The sequence below is a fragment of the Zingiber officinale genome, chromosome 8B, assembly GCF_018446385.1.
Source record: "Zingiber officinale cultivar Zhangliang chromosome 8B, Zo_v1.1, whole genome shotgun sequence".
Taxonomy (NCBI): Eukaryota; Viridiplantae; Streptophyta; class Magnoliopsida; order Zingiberales; family Zingiberaceae; genus Zingiber; species Zingiber officinale.
The window spans coordinates 65,990,350-66,012,839 of NC_056001.1; the positions used below are offsets into that span (position 1 = coordinate 65,990,350).

Consider the following 22,490-nt stretch of genomic DNA (forward strand, 5'->3'; position numbering starts at 1 on the left):
TTCATTCATTGGTTGGATGAATTAGATTTCACCTATTTAAAAGGTGGGGTCCAGTTCATCCAACCAATAAATTAATAGGACCTCTTCTAGTCTAAATTTTTTGGACCAGAGGAGCTGCCCTCGACTGATCGTGACCTTGGTTTGGTTATGTCCTGTGCTAAGGATCATTCTATATAACAAAAAAATAATATGTGTTAAGGATCATTCTATATTACAAAAAAATAATATGTGTTAAGGATCATTTCATATGACAAAAGGTGATTGACTCGCTCTCAGCGTTTCCATCAACTCGTCTTTAGACTAACACCGAATAAGTAAATCACGAGTGACTACTAGTCATTAGTATAAGTGGTCAAAGCATGAAAAAAGACATGTTCGGACGCGTCTTAAGGATCATTCTAAATAAAAAATAAAAAATGATAATTTCAGTTAACCTCATTGACTATTCCTGGGGTGACCGATCAGACCCTATGGAATTTTCCCACTAGTTACTAGGGTAAATCGAGAAGCGTATACGGGGGACAACCCAGAAGTTCATTATCCTTTGATTACGCCCCATTTAAAAAAAAAAAAAATCTATAAATACACTATAACTAGGAAAGGAATCATGAATATTTGTGAGATAATCTAAATATCCTAATGTAATATCACAATCCTCGGGACGTGTTAAGGATCATTCTGGCACTTACACAGCTAGGTCATGTCATCTAATAAAAATTTCAATTTATTCGAATTAAAAGTTTTAATAATAAAACCGAATTACTTGAAATAATTGATATTTTTTTTTAAAAAAATAAAATTTTAAAATAACTGAACTGAAGTCAGTTCGGTTGGTTAACTCTATTTAATTAAATTTTGACTCACCCTTACCTCTACCATGGATTTGTGACGTGGCTCTATTAATTCGTGTTGGATTAACAGTGGTTATGGAGTCCCTAAACATGTGGCAAAGGTGAAATCGCTCGTCCCCAGCGTTTCCATTGCACCCGACCCAAGGTCATCATGAGAAAGGTAAATCACAACATCCTGAACGAGCATGTGACAGGTGGAGTGAGTTGCACAGGGACCGGGGATTTACGTCTCGACTACCCTGAGTTTCGACCCCGCAACCTCATGTGATAAGCATTCCATCACATATCAACTCGGATGATCCTAAACAGTTAATATATCGGGTAGTCTGACAGATCTAATTATGTCTGAATTTGAATGCAATTTGTTGACAAACCACGGTTTCAACATTACTTGATACCAAAATCTCAATTTAAGTACTTTCTCTTCCGCAATTTCAAGCATTTCGGTTAATAACTAAACTGATCCAATCGGTTAAATCAAAATCCAACCAATTGACTTTTTTGAACTTGCATATACAAATGTTAAATCGATTGAAAAAAAAAATTTGATTAAATTGAGATTTGGAAGTGAAGTCATGAATTAAGGAATTAAGGATTTTAAACACTTATTCATTCCAATTTAATTTAATCAGTCTAACTGAATTCTAATTTTTAAATTGAAACCAAATCAATTTGATCAGAATAATCGTTATTCTAAGGGAAAAAAAATAAAATTTTAAATTAATCAAACAAATTTTTAACTTTGTTCGATTAGGTTGATTACTTCAATTTAATTGACCTGCTAACCCTATTGAAGATCCTTTTAGTAATTAAATTTCATTTTGAAAATTTTAAACAATCTTTTAATTATATTTCTACAAATAAAGAAACAATTCATACATTTTTTAAGGTACTTAATTAATAATTTAATTTAATTTTCCATTAATATGAAACTGAAGATATTCAACATTTAATTGGATTTTTTTTCTGGAAATGTATATCGATATGAGAATTAGATCGACAACATTGTGTATATTATTAGGGTCGATTCTTATAAGACAGCCCTGTTCTTATAGGCCACTGTCGGACATGTGACGGAGCATAATTAAAATAAAAATTATAATTAAATAAAATTTAAAAAAAATAATGAACTGGTAGTTAATCATTGGTTCACATCGGCAGCTGACCGATAGTGGAACTGTCCATTACGGGTTGAGCTTGTTGAATCAGATCAAAGGATAATTAGTCCATTGACCTGATTATAGGATAATTTTATCTTATATTTATTAGTAAAATTTAAAAATATAATTTTTTTTATGTTTAGCTTTAAAATATAATTTAATAAAAATAATATATTTATCTAATAAACATTTCTATTAATTAAATTAAATTTCTTCCATAGTTAAAAATACTAAAGAGAGTAATAAATTATTATAATAATATTAATATATATTTTAATTATTATTTTTTTATTAATCAATTTTAATTTCAATGAAAGTGAGTATCAATTCAGTGATAAAATTATTATTACGCGACTCTGAGATAAGAGCTAACAGATTATAATAAGTTCTTCCTCACCCACTGAATTATTTTTTTATTAATTTTAAGTTCAAAAGATTATTAATTAAATTTATTTAGCTAAAAATATTCTATTAATAAATATTGATGACTAATTATATATATAAAAAAGTATGCATAATAACTTGTAGAGGAACTAAGTAGGGTGAATTTAATTAAACCGAATAAATCAACTGAACAAATTAAATTTAAAAATACATTCGGTTATTTTTTTTAATTTTATTTTTAAAAATAAAATTGGTTATATTGATTAATTTGATTAGATTTAGATTTTAAAATTTCAAAATTAAAGAGTAAATTTGTAAGTAAGTAAACCTATAATTCTTAACTAATCGATAAAATATTTTTCTTAGAGCTCAGCACAAATTTGAGCTCCTTTTATTGAGTGAAACAGACCATTAATGTCTCATGGTAGATTAGGACACCAAATGATGTCTATAACAATGCTTAACATAAGTTGTGCTGAGCTTTATTTGGATGCAAGGAACTAACTAACTAACGACTAGCTTAATTTGGAGGGAAGAAGATTTCATCAGAAGTCCTTTTAGATCTGAACAGCTTCTCTAGCTCAGGCGTGGTGTTGAACGCAGCCTGAAGCACCTCCGGGGACATTGCCTTCCACACCGAGGTCTTTCCGGCCAAATGAGTGAACACAGGGCTGGTAAGTTTCATAAAAACAGATGGATGTTAGATTATAGCAAATGGTGAGTGTTTCTGTTAGGAACATGAGAGGGTTGAGATCGAAATATACTTAGGTGTGGAGATGATAGAGAACCACGCCATTCCATCATCATCAGCGATCTTCGACACAACAAAGAACCTTGGCACGATGAACAGATAGCCAGCCTTCACATGTGTCTCGAGAACACGCTTGCCATTGACGCCAACCACCTGAACACGACCGCTGCCTCTAACAATGTAGGTCACCTGGTAAGCTGAATCACAAGAAAATCCTGGGGAACACATGGCATGTCCATTGATCCTCACGAGATCAGCCCCGAGGCCAACTTGTCCGACCAGGGGAAGGTTCTTAGTGTTCAAAACCACAACACATCCACCGTTCTTGATGTCCACATCTAGAGGGGCTTCCTCACAGTTGAGGACCATGCCCTCTCTGTCCTTGGGTGAAGGTGTAGGCATGGCTTGACCATCTTTAACCTTGATGATGCCAGAGTTTATTTGGCTGCTGACAAGGTTCTTTGCTTCGTCTTCACTTAGGTCCCAAGCACGACTAACAAACTCAGTGCTAAAACCAGTGAAGATGCCATCAGTGCCAGTGATGGGGAAGTTGGTGAATTGGCCAGCTGTGTGGCCCTTTGAAGTGTCCCCAAGGAAGAGTACCACAAGGTCAGTTTCATTGGGGTTGAACCACCAGGTCACAACTCCAAAAGGAAGGGCAATTGCATCACCCTTCTTGATCGCAAGCACCTTCTCTTTTGTAGCCTCTGGAAGCACAATCCCTAGAGTTCCATCACCTGTGAATCAAAAACATATTAGAACAAATGAGTTCTAGGATCATTCAAGTACTTCCTTTTAAACAATCTTGGTTTCATAAGTCATAACTACCATTTCAAGTGTTCAAGCAATGAAAGCTCATAGAGTATTTAATCAGTAGGTCCTGATGGAGGCCCAAGGACATCAACTACAATATTATATATATATTGATTTTTCACCCAAACTGAAACTATCATATAGCTAGCTGACAGGCAATGATTTTTTCATCGATGATATGTGTTGGGTTAGTTGGATTATATGATGACAGTTTCAGGCTTTCACTACAAACTTCAGTGGTGCACAATATTGTTGTTTTTGTTCAATCCTTTCAAGATGTGCAATTAATTGCATTTGCTTCTTCCTAACAGTGAATTTGTTAGCTATGATAATTAACTCATTATTTTTCATGCCACAGTGATTGGTGGCATATTTCATTTTTCTGTATTTAGGGCAATGCAATTTTGTTGTGGTGCTTGTGTATCACCCTCAATAAGTGTTCTGCTATTAAACAGCTACTAATGTTACAAATAGATTGCACTAGTGAACCTATTATTCATCAAAAACAAAACAGCAGTTGAACTGAAGAGAGGCAAAAAGACAAAGATCCTATCTTCTTCCAATAAGTTTGAATGTCTACTTGTATGCACATGAGAAAATATCAGTTGATTATTTCAATAAAAATCCTAAGGAAACTACTGAAAGTGATCAGATTAGTCTGACAATAAACAAATTGTTGGCTCAGCTATAAGCCAAATCAACACCTCTTTGACTCTTTCACAATCATATGAAAACTGAGATGCAACTTTTAATAATCAATCCAATCTGAAGGTCAAAATCATCACAACCATGAATATTAAATCCACATGAATCATCCTCAAGATAAGCACTCACTAATATTATAAAGGATAAAATCCTTTCAGACATGCACAGTTTGGACAAGAATACAGAACTATTCAAATCCATAATGACACTGAATCAGCATGCAGGCGCTCATTAATATTAGATCATCCCCAATATGAAACTATGATTAGCCAAATCGGTTTCCAGTCTATAATTTTGGGCAAGAACGCAACTGAAACAGTCTAAATCTTTATCATGTGTCAAAACTTTCATGGCAACTCGCGCAATCACTCTACTAACAGCTTGATATTGAAATAAATGAGGTGAAATGGTCACCGAACACCAAATAGAAATAGGTTCATATGAAATCATGGTTTGTTTTTTTTTTCTGTACATCAAACAGATCGATCGTAACTAAAAACCTAAAAACCAAAATCACTAGAAAACATCCAAAACTGGGGGGAAAATAAGGGGAGAAAACAAAGGAATCAAACAGTTTCACCTTGGAGGACGTAGGCGACCTTGGCGGAGTCGGAGTAGCTCGGAAGCGCGAGCCCTCGCTTCTCCAGCGCGAGTTTCCCCGCTCCAATGTTGGCGGCGCGGAGCATCGGGAGCTCCTCGCTGCACCAGGCGTAGTAGGCGCCGCCATCCCCGCCGTACGATTTCTTCGACAGCCTCGGCGTCAAGTCGATCTCCATCTCTCCGCCGAGCGAGAACTTTGCGATCGATCGGAGAATTTGGATCGAAATGTGGAGGCTTAGGCGTCCATTTATAGACGGGAAAGCAACCAAGCAAGCGAGTAAAGCGGCAGAAGATGAGGAAGGATTGGAATACGCCAAACTATTGCAGTTTTCAGTTTGATCCCCATAATTTAGAAAATAATAATTATCTCATTTGTAATAGATTGACGTCAATATTCAATATCAAGTATCAACACTACTTTCCTATAAATATAAATAAATAATAATTATTATTATTATTAAACGAAATTTCTCTTTTAATTGGGTTTCGATAGAATTGAAAAGAAACAAAAATGTAAATAGTTGGACTAAAATGTCTGTCTTTGAAAATATATGTCAATCTGAAAAAAGAAATAAACTCTGGGGTGCAAATTGAGATTTGTCGTGAACTCTATCCTAATCGAATACTTAAAAAATATAATGATTACTAATAAATATGAAAAAAAAAAAAAGGAAAAAAGTAAGATGATAAGAAATTAAAAAAATGGAATATATTCCTAAATATTATAATAAAAATAAATATGAGGGCTGATGCAACAATCCATAATAAGATTCTATAATTTCATACTTTCTGAAATAGCTAAAAAACCCTCATAAAATATAAAGAATTGCATGGTGTAATTTTTTAATGTTTTTTTAGTATAAATAACTTGATAAGTTTAATGTAATTTGATAAACTTCTTCACTTTCATCTTATCATCATGCGTTTAATTGTCAAATTGATAGGATAATTTTATATTTTTGTAATACTATATTATATTAAGTACATTTAATGCCATCCAAAAGAAAATCAATTATGGCCTCAATTGGTAAGAAAACAAATGTTAAATATATTAATAAGTTGGTTGTTATCATTCTATTAGATTTAAACAAAATAACAAGAAATATATATATTTAAATTTTTGTTATATATTACTGTCCTTTCCAAATTTTATGGAAATTTAAGTAAATTTTTATTTTTATTTTTTTTAAATAAAATTTTTTTTGCACAACTAATTATCGAAACAAATGTTTTATATAAATTGTAATTTTAAAATAAATATTTTTGGTTGGTAAATTATTTATGAAAAGAATGAAAAGTGAGGGAAAGGATTTTGTTCCTTTGCTCGATTGATTTCTATTTAAATTAAGCAAAATGTTATTATGCCATTAAAGATGAAAGGCATGCATCTTCATTTTCCTCCAAGTGTTTATTATATTAATAAAACAAGTGATATAAATTTTTTAGGTGTAAAGATAATGGAGAGTCGCAAATAGAAAATGAAAACAAGAACCATAAAGGATGATAATAGAAAATTATTTATTTTATTATTCTCGATATTAATATTTTAATTTATTTTTTAATCATAATTTTAGTTTTTAGGTTGTCATGGAGAATTTTGATCTAAATTTAACGAGTAATTTTAAAATAAATTATTAAAAAATGAAGAGCAAATATATATAATTATTCAAAATTAAAATATAATTTCGAAATAAAATCCTTTTTAGCCCGTCTCTTCTCGTGACAAGACGCAAGGGTTTAGCCTTCTTTTCTCTTCGTTGTTTCCATGGAGCCCCTCTGCTGCGCCACCCACCGCCGCCCTCTCCACTGCCCTCTCCTCCCCAAACCCTTACCCACTCCGCTTCTCCTCAGAGCCTTCCCCTTCTCTTCCTCCTCCTCATATTCCGGACCCCGCCTCAGCATCCTCGCCGCCGCCTCCGAATCACCCAGGAACCCACTCTCCCCTCTCCTCAAGGCCGCCTCCATCGCCGCCGCAACCGCTACCGCCGCTGCCGCACTTTTCCTCACCCGCCTCTCCCCTCCCGCTCTTGCCGCTGCAACTGCCGCTTACCCTACTGCCCCCGCCGCCCAGTCCGATACGCTCCCCTCCGAGGCCTCCCCACTCACTGACGCCGAGAAGGAGCGCATCCTCGAGGAGCAACTCGACTCCCATCCCGACGATACCCAGTCCCTCCGCGCCCTCATGGAGCTCAAAATCAAGTCTGGGAAGTTCGCCGAGGCCGTCGACATTGTTGACCGGCTCATATCCCTCGAGCCCGGCGAAAAGGATCTGCCGATGCTCAAGGCTCACATCCAGAGCTACAGCGGGGACCCAGAGACTGCAAGGATTGGGTTCGAGCAACTCCTTGAAAAAGATCCCTTTTTGGTCGAGGCGTACCACGGGCTCGTGATGGTGGCTTCATCGCAGGCAGAAGAGGAGGGTGAACTTGACGGCATCTTAAAGAGGGTTGAGGATGTGATGGAGCTCTGTAAGAAGGCGAAGAGGAAAGATGACTTGAGGGACTTCAAGCTACTGGTGGCTCAGATTAAGGTTATAAAGGGGAAGTATGAGGACTCTCTTAAGATATACCAGGAATTGGTGAAGGAGGAGCCAAGGGATTTCCGGCCTTATCTTTGCCAGGGCATCATATACACTTTGTTGAGGAAGAAGGATGAGGCAGATAAGCAGTTCCAGAAGTACAAGCGTCTTGTTCCTAAGAGTCATCCTTATGCACAGTATTTCGATGAAAACATGATTGCGATGAAGGTTTTTGGGCAGTTGGATGAGAATAGAAGGAAGACTGCATTGAAAAATTAAAAAATGGTCATAGGTAAGGATTACTTCAACCAATTGAAACCAGTTACTGAGGTATCCGTTTCCACAAATTTAGGTCTTTGTATCTGGCTATTTAATCTTTGTGCTAGTTTACAAGTTTTCATCTTTAAGAATTCACTGCAAGATTTTCTAGAACTTAGAATGCTTTTTATTTGGACAGAGAGATATTGGATCTAAATGTGCTACTTGTGTACAAGAGGCATGACTTGTTTTCCATTTGAATACCTTTACTAAGGTCAAGCATTGGCTGTAAGCTGTAGCTATTATATATACAGCGTACGAGCATTTTATCCAAGTTTCTTATATGATTTCTCAATCAAATTTCAGCTCATTCTGGTGAGCTAGCTTACTCAACCATTAGTTTCAATAGGGAGAACATTGATTACAACTTGCATATCTTTAGCCGGTTTTTCTACTAGCATTCTATATATTGACAGGGAGAGTAATAAAGGAAGAAACCAATTCTATTCACTGGCTAGTTGGAACTTAAATAATACCTGGACATTTAAAAGGCTAGACTGGCCATCGTAGGCTTCTAGTTGCTCATTCTACTTTCTTCAGATCATTTCCCTTGGTATGGAAAAGATACATTAATGCCGGTGAAGGAATTGAATTACATTGATGTGAATGTCAGTTTTGGGACAGAATGAGCAAACTGTGTGTCAAGTTTCCTCTCTACCTTGGACAAATTCAGGAGCAGACAAGTAACCAGTTATGGTCTCACACCCGAGTCAACATCGGATAAGATTCAACCCCATATAGCTCGGGCACATAGCTTGGTTTACTTGTGGCATTGAGTGCCAAACCATTGATAAAGAATGAAGCATATTTAGTTTTGATGATGTACCTTTGCTGCTGATGATACATGAACTTGACTTCCAATGTACATTACTATTATGCAACTATATGACTTGATATGATTGCATTTGCAGATGCAGAAACAATGTTATTTTTCATTATCAAATCAGAGATTTATTCTCTCACTAGCATCCAGCAAGCCTCTTGCATTCTCAATAGTTGCTATTGCATTATATAACTGCAAAGTTTAATAAACCTTGTTGGTGCTCAACGACTTCTAATTTTTAATCATAGCAGGAAAACAATTTTTGCACATTCTTCTTTTGCTAATTATATGAGATTTGTTTATGAGTAATAATGTAGCAAAATGCATCTTCCTCTTCACATATGACATATACATATGACAACATTTCATGCAATCGGTATGAACATACTGCTTATGTTTGCGCAGAAGTTTTGTTGTTGTTTGCATTCTTTTGCGCGGAAAGGTCCATGTTTTGGGGTGGAAATGACACTGCTGAATTTGTTTACAGATATTGAGAGATCAAGCAGGCTGAAGGATGCGTTTAACAGACCACCAACTCTGGCAGGATATTGAGAGATCAAACTGCCTAATGGAAAGTGTAACCAACTCTAACAGTTTGCCTGTTCTACCTACTTAGTGAGATACGACTCGCTTGCTTTATTTTAAAGTGATTTGATTTCATTGTAAAAATGATAATTTTGTTGTTATCTTCAATTAGGTAATGAGTGTGAGCTTTGGCTTGTTCAGTGCTCTTTCACTTGGTTTATTAGCATATGGTTGGTTTCGTTGTTGTTAATATTGTGAAATTGTCATATTCTTGTCTGTGAAGAGAGGCGGGCCCTTATTGGACGCCAGGGATTCGAAATAGAATGCATCGCTATTAGATACGGACGGTGTCGATTAATCTCTTAGCTGTCTCGTAATTTGATTGGATTATTGCGCTGGCTGAATCAGTGTTGGCGATGATCTAGTGTTTCCAGCGGGACAGGCATCAACACCCACTACGCATGCGTCTACTCCCTTGCAAATTTAGCCAACTATCGCCCGGCTAATTACGTGGATTGCGTCCATCCGAGACAGCTGATTATAAACCCACTACACGACAAACACTAGCCCAGAAAGAAAAATTTTACTCGTTTTCTTATACTGAGGAAGCCGGAGCAGTGGGCTCTCTCGCTCTTGTGTGGCCTGCTGCATTTGAAAACTTTTTAGATTTCTTCACCAAATTGACCACTCCAACGATCCCTTCGCTCTCCTCTCTCTCTCTCTCTCTCTAACTGGGCGACTCTCTCCATCTTGTCAATCTCTCTTCTGATCTTTAGATTGGTTCATTGATTACAAGGATAAGGAAAGGGAGTGGTTAGAGATGCCCAATCGGGAGCTCCAGCACTGCTGCGACCACGGCCAGGGAGTCTTCATCGTCTCCGTCGCCGTATTCACCGTCGTCATCCTCGCCGTGAGTTCTCCTCTTTCTGCTACCTAGCCGGCATCCGGCTGCTAAGAGAAAAAAAGATCCCCTTTTATCCGATTAAAGTGGTAATCGAATAAAGTCTGCGACTTTGGTGGCGAATCTTCTGTCAAAATTCTTCCTTTTGCTTGAACTAGAGTTGCTTGGGTCTATTAGCATTGATGTTTATGTGGATCTTGGACTTTTCTACTTGCTGATGTGTTGGTGGTTTGATCTCTTGTAGTTGTGGAGGACTGTGCTGTTGACACCTTTCAAACTTATCAGTGTTTCTTCATGAAACGAGTCATGTCCTAAGCATAATCTGTGTTTCAATGTAATGCAGGTGTCATGAACAGCTTGTTTTCTGTCTACGGTAAGATTGACTCGTAACATTGTGTTGTAACAAGGAAACACCTGAAACTATCCGACGCTTTCTCTACCTCAGATATTTACGATGATCTGATATCTCGAAGAGTTTACTCTAGTGATGCTGAGAAGTTTGCTGAAATTTGTGCTTGCCCCTGTAATGGTGTTGGATGGGGGGTTTATTTGGTGAGGTTTATATTATTATTGTTTTGTTTTGTTTTATTTTGTTTTCAGGGGTTTAATATACTTATTCCTCTGTGGATCCATTTACCTTGCTCTAGTCATTCTATCTTGAGGTTTATTTCGTCGATAATCAATGAAACTTTCAAACGTTTATTTGTTTCGTCCATTATCTGATATCTTTATTACTTTGTGCAGGTTTTATGATACATTTGTAGATTTGCAATGTTCATGGTCGTTTCGAGATGGTTTGAATGCATCCATGTTTACTTGGATGGAAGGATAGTGAGGGGAAAGATAGTGAAATGAAACCAGATAATTAAATTGTTTTGTTTTGTTGTAGTTTTTTTTTTTAAAGTCATTTAAAAAAATAAAAAAGAAATAAAAGAAGAAAAAAAATATCTGTCTGTCTGTTGAGTGATGAAATCCTCGGATATAAATAGGAGGTTGGTTAATGGCGACCGGTTTCAACGTGCAGGCCACGCGATGGTGGCGGCCAAACAGCGCTCCTTTTGCGCCGGCGAATCTCCTTTCTTTTCCCTGTTTAACCGGCGACAGCGAGGATGGGGAAGGAAGGTTGCGATGCCATCTCCTCGTCGTCTCCTTTCACCCTTTTTAACTGCTGCGACAAAAATGCTTCCTTTGCTTCTCGTTTGCCCTTTTCCCCCATCTTCCTCCTTCTTCCTTGGTCGGCGCTCTCCTCTCTCTTATCAGATAGGTGGAGAAGAGCTGCACAGAAGAGAGCTGTAAGATGCTGCAGAGGGCGGCGAGCAACGCGTACTCGTGGTGGTGGGCGAGCCACATCCGGACGAAGCAGTCGAAATGGCTCGACAGCAACCTCCAGGGCAAGTTTTTGATCCTTGCTCCATCTGTTTATTTGTTTTTTTTTATCTCTCTTTTTTCTTTATCGGTCATCTCTTTTGGGAAAGTCGAGATTGTGTGCTATTATGCCCCTTTTTTCTACTGAATCTGATAAATCATGGATGCGCTCGAAAAACATTCGATAGGGTTTCAAATTTCAGTTTCCTTGGCATACAGATGTCCATAATCAAACATTTTTGTTGTGAGCGATCTGTTTTCGTGTGCTTCATTTCCTTACAAATAGGATCAATGCAGAAATGGAGGACATTGTGCAAAAAATGCTCAAGCTCATTGAAGCAGATGCTGATTCTTTTGCTAAGAGGGCGGAATTGTACTTCAAAAGGAGACCGGAGTTGATAGGTTTTACAGAAGATGCGTACAGGGCATACAGAGATTTGGCTGAAAGATATGACCACGTATCAGGAGAGTTGCACAAGGCCAACCACACCATAGCAACTGCTTGTCCTGATCAAGTCCAGTATGCCATGCTCGAGGAGGAGGACGATAATCTTCCAAAAGCAATTATCCCCATTGATCCGAGTAAAATTAACAAACCTCTAGTGGAAGGATTGATGAAAAAAAGGAGAGAAAGTGAATCATCCATAAAGAAGCAGCTGAAAAAGATTAGTGTGCCTCAGATGAGTGAAGAAGAGGCCCAAGAAGAGATAAGTAAGCTTCAGAAAGAAATATTGGTTCTGCATACTGAAAAAGAATTCATCAAGAGTTCATATGAAAGCGGGATAGCCAAGTACTGGGGTATCGAAAAGCAAGTCATGGATATGCAAGAAAAAGTTTCTCGGCTGCAAGATGAGTTCAGTACCGATGCAGTCATTGAGGACAATGAGGCTCGTTCTTTAATGGCAGCAACAGCTCTTAGGTCTTGTGAGGATGCCATGGTTAACTTGAAGGAATGGAGAAAGAAATCTCTGGAACAAGTGAAAGTAGAGTCCGAAAGAATTGAGGTTGCTAATCAAAAGCTGAAGTCTCTTAAAGGTGAGGAGGTGGAGAATACTGAAGTATCTAGCAAAGCCACACAGATGAGCTTTGCTGCTCAAAAAATAGAGGAAGATGCTCTAAACAAAGCAAGGCTCGACTTACAGTACATATGTGAGAACGTTAAGATACATTTTGAGATGAGTCCTGAAGGTTCTACGATAGAAATTGCTGATAAGATTAATGAGCTTGTAAATAAAATTATCACATTGGAAATAACTGTTTCATCGCAGTCTGCACAAATTAATCAGTTAACTTCAGAAAACAATGAACTTGATATATCGCTTCAGAGATTGGAAGAGGAGAAATCAACTCTCATCAATGACTCAAATGCATTGTCTAAAAGACTGAAGGAAACTGAAAAAGAGTTGACCAGAGTCCGGGCAATTGAGAAATTTGTCCATGACGAAGAAATCAATTTCAGTGAAAACTTTGCAGAAACCTGTTGCAGTCTCAGCAATATCTCAGAGAAGTTGCAGTCTTTCAAAGCTTTGAAAGATGATTGGACTGCAGATGCACTCATGGAGGAAGAGCCTTCCACATGTAACACTGAACCAGAAGAACTATTGCAAAGTAATGAGATAACTGAAATCAATGTTATTAAGGACGATTTGGAGAAAGAAGTTCGTACAACTCAAGAATATGGACATTGTCAGGAAGATGATTCCCACAGTGAGGCAGCTTTTAAACTCAAGGATGTTACAGAAAAGATTGATGACCCAAAGGAAATAAATCGAGTAGAGGAGAAAGGGTCATCACAAACTGATTCTAGCATGCTTCTAATCAACAATTCAGAAAGGCTGCTTGATGGAAAAGATGACACTATTTGCTTTCATCAAAAGATTCCTAGCGGATTAGACGGTAAAGAAGGGATTTTACAAGTTGAGTACACAGCACTTTTAAAAAATGATGAAAAGACAAAGAGAAGACTCTCCGAACTTGAGAAGAAACATGCTGAATATTTTCAAGATACACTGATTTTGATAGCAGAACTGAAAAACACCATTTCAATGAAAGATGAGGAGATACAGATGTTGAGACAAAAATTGGCCTCTCAAAAGACAAGTTGTATTGTTACTGTGGACTCTTGGCATGGTCAACAGAAGGTTGAGTTCCCACAGAATTGTAAACCTCAAGGTTCTGAGACACCTGATGGGCTAAATGTACCATCCACTAATAGTCAGTCACTTGCTGTGTTTCCAGAAAAAGGCCTGGCAGAGAGCACTTGTGCAGACGAGCAAAATAATATTTCAACTATTGCAGAAAAGTTCAGAAGGGATATTGACAATCTGATTGAGGGTAATTTAGATTTTTGGCTAAGGTTCAGTACGTCATTCCATCACATGCAGGAGCTGAAATCCAAATATGAAGACCTACAAACTGATATCAGTAAGCTCAAGAAAAAGAACACAGTACAGAGTGAGGATAGTCCCACCGCCGATCCGACAAAGAAATCTGAGTCACAACCAGTAATCACAAGATTGAGAGAATTGAAAACCGAACTCTGTGTATGGTTGGAACAGAGTGAATTATTGAGAGGGGAGTTGCAGAGTAGGATCTCAAGTCTTTTTGAATTGCAAGTGGAGATATCCAGTGCGAACAATCCAAAAATGGAATCTGTGGATGTTTTGTTCACTCTTTACGAGGCTGCAAAGTTTCAAGGCGAGGTGATGAATATGAAACAGGAGAATACTAAGGCAGTTGGTGAACTGCAGTTGGGGCAAGACCATGTAAGGAAGCTTCAAGCTGAAATTGAGGAACAACTGTCTAAATCATGTGAAAATTTTGAACCATTTCCTCCAGGCAGCCCTTGCGTTCACTCAGATAGGCCTCCGAGGACTAGAGTACCTTTGAGTGTTTTCCTTTTTGGTGCCAAGCCTAAAACGCCATCATTCTTTGAGCGCATACAACCAGTGTTTCATAAACAACACATGAAGCTTAGAGCTGGACGTCGGCCAGTTGCTTAAGTTGTGTAAACTGTTTATAGATAACCAAAGTGTTTGGTATGTATCTTCTACTCAACCAACTTTTTATGGAATTGTCTTGGACAGGTCCAAACAGTTTCCACAACCAGAAGAGTAACTCATCTCTTGTTGGCAAATAATATTACTATGGTTATGATGTGACAAAGCTCTTCAAACATATATTTTCCTGTTTGGAGGATACCTTCCGTTTGTCTTATTCGTTTTCCTCTGCTGGCTCATTAGAGCAGCTTTTGTTAATGGTGTTTCATTGGTGAAAGTTGTTTCTTTCTTTGAAATTGTTGCAAGTTTGAGTTATGGTAATACATGTAAATTAGGTGAAACCAATTATTTGTAAAGAAAATAAAACCGTGTCTGTATTTTTCTCCACTTGTACATGGAAAAGCAGTGAGAAATTGTATGCCGTTATCAGCATTAATCTTCTAGTAGTTTATTTCATAGTGCAATTGGAACTGATGCTGATTAGTCTTTAATCTACTTTAATTATTCCGGAAGGAAATTTCACCAACGCAAAAAGTAGATCTTTTGCAACTCCACTTCCATAGTTCTTGATTCTTTTCACTGAACCAAACGCCAAATTTTGGTCTGAAAATGAAACGGCTTCTTCTAGTGCATCTCTTGTATCGAAAGATACAATGCTTATAAAATGTTATCTTTTTAGTTCATATATCAATGCTAGTTATGCTTATTCTTGCGTGATTAGGAAGCCAAAGGCAAATGAGTTGTTGGAATAATGTACAATTTGCATGCCAAAATTAGAATCTTCAAGTATTATCCAAAGAACCCATGGCTGATGGTTCCCTCTTGGTACTAATAAGTGAGGGACTACACGTTCCTTGGCAACTCCCAAATTTTCTAGCTCCGGTGAGTGTCACTACTGCTCCTTGATTCCTCTTCCTGTTTTGCTTTCTTGCGATTCATGTTTCTCTCTTTTTTGTTTAATATCTGAACAGTTATTCAAGTAGAAGGGGAGATGGGTAAGGACGAGAAAGGCAGAATCATCAAAGGCTTACATGGCTGGGGCTCCTATTCCTGGAACGGATGGCCTGCTCGATCTTATCATCCAGCAGCAGCTGAAGCTCGTTATGGCGGCCAAGGATATACCAGCCTCCACCACCATCATACTCTCCTGCTGCTGCTCCACCACACCAAGGTAATGAACAAAACAGAAATCTCATTGCCAGAACTTTCACTACGAACTACTAACCTTGTGCAATCAACAAAACATTAGGCTTTGGGGATAACTTTCTTTGGTTGCACCAACAGAACGTTTATTTCAATGGGCTGCAACAGATGAATTTATTTCATGAGACTGTTTTCTTCTTAAACTAAACTAACGAGTATCAATTGGCAAGACAATGGTTCTCATGTTTAGGAAGTGGAACTGATAGTGAGGAGATTGAAAGATGAGAAGATTGATCAGATATTGCACTACTCCTTTTTGACGTCAGTTATCACGATAGTGATAATATATATTATTGGCTTTGGAATATTTAATGACCGAATAATGTACAATGATAATGGTTGGAATATAACGATCATAAACCAATCGGATCGGGCGTCTCCTTTAACGGATCAAGTTATCGGATCTCAATCCCTAAACCCACTTACCACAACTCGGTACTCTGCCTCTCCTTCCTCGAGACAACGCACACAAATCCGTCGCCTCTCCCTTGCTTATTCTAACCGCCCCATCCCTCTCTCTCTCTCTCTATATCTCTCTCTTTCTCTCTCTCCCCCTTCGACTCGTTCTCGCTTTCTCCCTCCTTAGGGTTTTCTCCTCCGCCTCCATCTACAAAAATTTCGGCGGCGGCGGCTCGCAATCCGATCCTCGCTCTCGCCTCACCTCACCTCCTCTCTTCCTGGTACGTCCATCCTCTCCTCCCATTCTCCTGCCGCCTTCTCTCTCTCTCTCTCTCTATCTCCCCTTTGTTTATTGTTGTTGTCTTAAAGGTTTCGATTTCGTTCTTTTTCTTGCTTTGTTTGATCGCCTTCGGTTGTTCCAGGCGTTTTTTCTCTTGCGGATAGGCGAACGATTGTTTCTTTAGCAGGGAGGTATACGCATGGCGATTTTGAAGAATGCATCTAGGGTTTTGAGGGCGACCGATGATTCCTCGCCCCGGATCGCATCGAGCCAGGACGAGGACGCAGAGCCCTCTGCGGGGATCGGCAAGGTGGAGTCTTATGTTTCGGAGGCTTCTTATGTGGACTCCGGCATGGAGACGGATGAGTGTGATCAGTTGGAAGTCAGTGAGCCCGGAGCTCAGTTGTGTCAAGTGGGGAACCAGAACTTTGGCTTCCCGCTTGAGCTCTTCGATCTCCCTGACTTGAGTTCGATTTTATCGTTGGAGACGTGGAATGAGTGCCTCATGGAGGAGGAGCGGTTCGTGCTGGCGGAGTACCTTCCGGACATGGACCAGGAGACGTTTGCGATTACCCTCAAAGAGCTGTTTTCTGGAAAAAATTTCCAATTCGGGAGCCCGCTCGATACTTTTTTCAGTCAGTTGAAAGGTGGGTTATGTGACCCTAAGATCATTGTTTATCGTCACGGCTTGATTTCCATGCAACGGCGTGAACACTACCATTGCCTGCACAGATATCAGAATTCTATGGTGAGGAGTCTTGTCTACATGAAGGATGCATTTCAAAATTGTGCTGATTATTCTATTCAAGAAAGAATTCAGTTTCTGAATATGGTAAAGAGACAGAGGCCTCTTGAGAGGAATGGGGATATTAGGTTTGAGACGAATTCAGGGGAAGGAAATTTGCATCATCTCTACTCGAGGCACAGTTCTAAGGTGGCTCGTCGGTTTCCAAAGCCTTCAATTGATATCAAGCTTCGTGAGATTGGCATGGGTGTGGAGCCTGTGATATTTGGTAAAGGGAAAACAAAAGGAGTTTTAAAGGTTACTGCTTCCAAGTTTCCAACACAGGAGAGTTTTGGAACATCAGCTGCACATCCTTCAGCTTTGAAGTATGGAATGTCCTCAAAATCTAAAGCGAAAATTCCAAAGTTGCCTTTCAGTGGGAAGAATAAATATACAGAATATCATCTGGAATCTCCTTCAAGGACTATACATTATACTAGTGAAGATCAAGATGACATGGAGGAAGAGTATATAATTCCACCAAAAGAGTTGAAATCAGGACACAGAAGTATTGCAGCTAGTTGTCTGTCTAGAACAGGAAAGAATCAGAAACCAGTGAAAAGGCACAGTGCCAACATGTATAGTGATGAAGAAGAGCCTGCAGACTACAGTGTTTTCAGTCATTCTCGGAGGAAAAATGGAAATGTACATCATACAGTAACTATTGCTTCTTATGTTGATGAATCACCTGAACATACAGGAGAGGCTAGAAGTTTTGAGAGAGAATTTTTACCTTCTACCACAGATCAAACTCAAAGTCTTATGCTGAATCGCCCCATCAGGCAAAACAAGGTCCATGAGGACTCAATTTCACTGGATTATCTCCTGAAGTCGGATGATTTGAACACCAGAATTAATAAATGGAATATCAAGCCTGAGTATGAAATTGAGAAGAAGCACAAAAGGATGGTTGGCAAGGATCATTCTTCACAGCAGTCATTTTATGATGCTGATTACAGTGGTGATATGATGGATGAACATATGGATAACATGGATGCAATTTCAAAGTTAAAAGGCAGCAATAACAGAACTAATAGATTGGAGAACACCATGAAATTCTCCGATTCTCAGCCGGATGCTAATTTTGAAACATCAGGCCTTCCCCTAAAAGGTTGTAATTCTTCATCAAAGAAACCTAAATGGAAGGTTAATGGTCAGTACCCCGATGAGCCAGATGATCCCCGTTATCTGAAGCCCAATGCAAAGCAGCAGAAGGGTAAAAGGAAAGCAGTTGCTGAAACTGACTCTCTGGCTGCAGTAAATTCAGATCAGGCAATATCTAAAATGGATGCAGAAGATGTAGAACCTAAGCCAAAATTACAGAAGAAGCCATTCGCCCTTATCACACCAACTATTCATACTGGTTTCTCGTTTTCCATAGTGCATCTACTTTCAGCTGTACGAAAGGCAATGATTAATCAGACAGAAGATTCCACATTTAATGATGTTCATCTTCACAACAGAAACTATAGCCCTATGCAAAATATAAAAGAGCTGAACGATATGTGCCAGACAGAAAACAGTATGCACCTTGCCCATTCTGTTGAGAATATGGTAAACCAAGCTAGTTTGCCTTCTCTTACTTTTCAAGAGATCGTTGATCGAGTAAGATCAAACCCTGGAGATCCATGCATCCTTGAAACACAGGAACCACTTCAAGATTTAGTCCGAGGAGCTTTAAGGGTATTTTCATCTAAGACAGCACCTTTAGGAGCCAAGGGTTGGAAGCCCCTAGTATGCTATGAGAAGTTAAACAAAAGTTGGTCATGGACAGGCCCTATTTCATCTGGTTTACCTGACGATGAAAATGCAGAAGAGGAGACTTCTTCAGAAGCATGGGGAATTCCTCACAAGATGCTTGTAAAGCTTGTTGATGCTTTTGCTAATTGGCTCAAGAGTGGCCAGGAGACCTTGCAGCAGATTGGGAGCCTCCCTCCACCTCCTACTTCTTTGCTTTCAAACTTGGATGAGAAGGAGAGGTTTAAAGATCTGAGAGCCCAAAAGAGTCTAAACACTATTGGTTCAAGTTCAAATGAGGTAAGAGCATACTTCCGCAGAGAGGAATTTTTAAGGTACTCAGTTCCAGATAGGGCCTTTTCCTACACTGCTGCTGATGGAAGAAAATCAATTGTTGCTCCATTGAAGAGAGGAGGCGGAAAGCCAACATCAAAGGCACGGGATCATTTCATGCTTAAACCTGATCGGCCACCTCACGTTACTATTCTTTGTCTTGTTCGAGATGCAGCTGCCAGGTTGCCTGGTAGTATTGGAACTAGGGCGGATGTTTGTACTCTGCTGAGGGACTCACAATATGTTGTTGAAAATGTTTCTGATACACAGGTGACTCAAGTAGTGAGTGGGGCTCTAGATCGATTGCATTATGAGCTTGATCCTTGTGTACAGTTTGATAGTGAAAGAAAATTGTGGGTTTATCTGCATAGGGATAGGGAAGAGGAAGATTTTGAGGACGATGGCACCTCATCAACTAAGAAATGGAAAAGGCAGAGGAAAGATACTGCAGATCCATCAGATACTGGAATTGCTAATGATGTTGACACTGGAACCTTGGCTGTTTGCGGCCCTTCCACTGGCCTGGATCATGATCACAATCTAAATGTTGGCACAGCATCGGTTGGATCAGGAGACACAGCTGATCATCTTAATGAAGATATGGATGTAAATGTAGAGAACTTCCATCCTCTCATGGACATAAACACTATTAGTGAGAGCAATGGTAATTGGAATGCTCTGGGGTTGAATCTATTAAATGAAAACAGATTGGTATGTCAAAAGAACTCCACTGATGAGGATTACAAGGATGAAACATTTTGTCAAGAGAGGCCCATTCAACTCAATTACGACCACATTATGAATAAAAAATTGTACTAGATTCTAATCTCGGTGTTTGTGTTGCAGAGTCACTCAGGTAATTCTTGTGATAACATCATCAGATTTTTAAATGTCAATCAATCTTTATCCAGCAGTAAGCAGTAATCCTTTGGTTTTTGTGTACATCAATTATGCTACTCCAGCTGCATCTTCTTGTTATTGTTCTGTGGCATTTTGACTTGTTCATGCCAAAAGATAATTAACTTCGCTTTTTGCCTTGATTTGACTCTGTAAATCCCTTTATTGAAGCAAAGTGAGAATCCCCATTCTTTATGTTATACATGTCAGTTAATTTGGCAGAGTACATGTTTATTGTCTTAAAGTTCATTGACATGCTTTTGCATTGTTTGCTATAAGTTTAGTTTCTATGGAAAGATAAGCAGTTTATGTCCACTCATTGTTGGAATCTCCAGTCTTGGATTTTATAGTCTTGTTGGTATGGCTGTATGGCAGCAGGAGAACAGGGGAGTCTTGGCACAACGGTAAAGTTGCCGTCATGTGACGTAGAGATCACAGATTTGTGTCTCAGAAACAACCTCTTATAAAATAGGATAAGGTTGCGTACAATAAACCGTACCCTTCTCCAGGACCCTGCATTAGTGGGAGCTTCGTGCACCATGCTGTTTTTTTTTTTTTTGATATGGCAGCAGGACAAATAAATACACTACACAGTTCAGAACACTTGTCATTGTCTCTAGGCTATGCCGGCTAACCTATATTGCTTAAAGAACATATCTAAGCTTTCATCTGATATGGTGATAACACTTCTCAGTTTGTACATTTTTTTTCTGGAAGTTGTTTTGCAGATAATACTGGTTTACTAGTTTTGCAAAATATTAAGGAGTTGTTTTGTGTAGCAAAATGAAATAAACCTGACCATCAGGGTAGTTCCTTGTCGCTTGGATTGCAGCGCATATCTAATAAGTTTTTATTTTATTTTATTGTATTAAATGTATATTTTAGCAACTTTGTATGGTCCAACTGGTAGAGTTTCCCAGACCATATATACAAACATGCACAATTTTGAATTCGGAGTAGGTATCAATTGTTAACTCAGTTCCACATGTGACATTTGTGGATGTTAATCAGGCATGTTTTATGAGGTCACTAACACTCTCATAATTCATGTTTCGCTTGCAGGCAGGTCCGAATGGGTGATGCATCGTAAGCAGCCCTGTTGACGAGGCATGTTTTGCTTGAAGTGCCAAAAAGAGCCAATTGGAATTTAACTATCTAACCCACAGTGAGTCTCATATTCAGCTCAAGGTGTGGCGTTGTACATAGATTACTTCTTTTTTCTGCATTTGCGATTAGATGGCCCAAATGGCCAATGCTTCGGTCAGGAGTTATAACAACTCCTGATTTAATAAAATCATGGAGTTTATACACTGTACAGATGAGATATTTATCCGTTTATCGATTGCTGGTCCATTCTTCTTTTCTGCCCTAAATCTTACTATGAAAACGGCTTGTTTCTTTGGATTGCTTCGCTGTTGACAGTTGATATCGAGCTCGGCCCAGAATTTTATTGCTTCAAGCTTTCATTGAGTAGATTGCATTTTACTGTGAAGAAGAAATCTGGTAAAGCTAGGAATGAATTATGAACAAGCAGCCACTGCGACATGCACAGACTTGGAAGATTAAAAAATGATACAAACACAAATAACAGCGGTTAGAGTTTTTGGAGTACAATCTCTACGTGAATCAGACCGAGTGAAAATAAAAAACATAGAAACCAATATGAACTTTTAGCTTTTTTGGCTGTCGTGCAGTAGAATAGCCTTATAAACTGTAGACTTCTGTATGACCTTAACAAATTAGGTAAAATATGAAACAGGGAAAGAGAATCTGAATGATATAAATTATTAGATTAAGATAAAAACTGATCATTCATGGTTTTTTTTCCAACAACTATAATACTATTATTATGCCTTTTTTATTCTAAACTTTTCTATTGTTATTTTTTTCAAAAAAAAAAATATATAGCCTACAAAGAAAAATTAAATCGATATTCAAATTACCTTTGATAATTCTGAAATTATTAGATATGTATTTAAAAAGTTAGTTAATAATAAATATAAATTAAGAGCTGAATAAAAGTTTGTAATCATTGTTTTCTCCAGTTGTTTTTCCCACAAACGAATCATAATCAAAGTATTTCATGCGTTTTCAATCTAAAAATCCCGTATATTTCTCTGTTTATACAAACAATTGAAGTCCTA

The 22,490-nt window shown here is 38.3% G+C and overlaps 3 protein-coding genes and 1 long non-coding RNA gene across 7 annotated transcripts; 2 read left to right on the forward strand and 2 right to left on the reverse strand.

Moving 5' to 3' along the window:
- Window positions 1–2,737: 2,737 nt before the first annotated feature.
- On the reverse strand, window positions 2,738–5,522 carry LOC122017381 (legumin B-like). The gene is made up of 3 exons (XM_042574979.1): window positions 5,245–5,522; window positions 3,160–3,883; window positions 2,738–3,066 (listed from the first exon to the last, which is right to left on the reverse strand). The coding sequence occupies exons 1-3, from the start codon at window positions 5,438–5,440 to the stop codon at window positions 2,916–2,918; spliced, it is 1,071 nt and encodes a 356-aa protein (XP_042430913.1). The 5' UTR covers window positions 5,441–5,522; the 3' UTR covers window positions 2,738–2,915.
- Window positions 5,523–6,986: 1,464 nt separating this feature from the next.
- Window positions 6,987–9,653, forward strand: LOC122016782 (protein SLOW GREEN 1, chloroplastic-like). The gene is made up of 2 exons (XM_042574181.1): window positions 6,987–8,074; window positions 9,411–9,653. The coding sequence occupies exon 1, from the start codon at window positions 7,030–7,032 to the stop codon at window positions 8,059–8,061; it is 1,032 nt and encodes a 343-aa protein (XP_042430115.1). The 5' UTR covers window positions 6,987–7,029; the 3' UTR covers window positions 8,062–8,074; window positions 9,411–9,653.
- Window positions 9,654–10,062: 409 nt separating this feature from the next.
- Window positions 10,063–21,710, forward strand: LOC122015248. Of its 4 annotated transcripts, none has more exons than XR_006120861.1 (7): window positions 10,063–10,358; window positions 10,594–10,722; window positions 10,795–10,901; window positions 11,094–11,740; window positions 12,012–15,595; window positions 15,685–15,884; window positions 21,409–21,710. XR_006120861.1 is itself a non-coding variant. In XM_042572033.1 (3 exons), exon 2 carries the CDS (start codon window positions 16,795–16,797, stop codon window positions 20,266–20,268), a length of 3,474 nt encoding a protein of 1,157 aa, XP_042427967.1. In that variant the 5' UTR covers window positions 15,747–15,884; window positions 16,738–16,794; the 3' UTR covers window positions 20,269–20,305; window positions 21,409–21,710. The 4 variants fall into 4 exon arrangements, 2 of the variants coding, with proteins under 2 accessions (XP_042427967.1, XP_042427966.1); XR_006120862.1 differs by having other exon boundaries at window positions 10,693–10,722; XM_042572033.1 differs by lacking the exons at window positions 10,063–10,358; window positions 10,594–10,722; window positions 10,795–10,901; window positions 11,094–11,740; window positions 12,012–15,595 and adding an exon at window positions 16,738–20,305 and having other exon boundaries at window positions 15,747–15,884.
- Window positions 14,910–16,130, reverse strand: LOC122015250. The gene is made up of 2 exons (XR_006120863.1): window positions 15,939–16,130; window positions 14,910–15,866 (listed from the first exon to the last, which is right to left on the reverse strand). It is a non-coding gene; the product is annotated as an uncharacterized LOC122015250 (long non-coding RNA).
- Window positions 21,711–22,490: the final 780 nt, after the last annotated feature.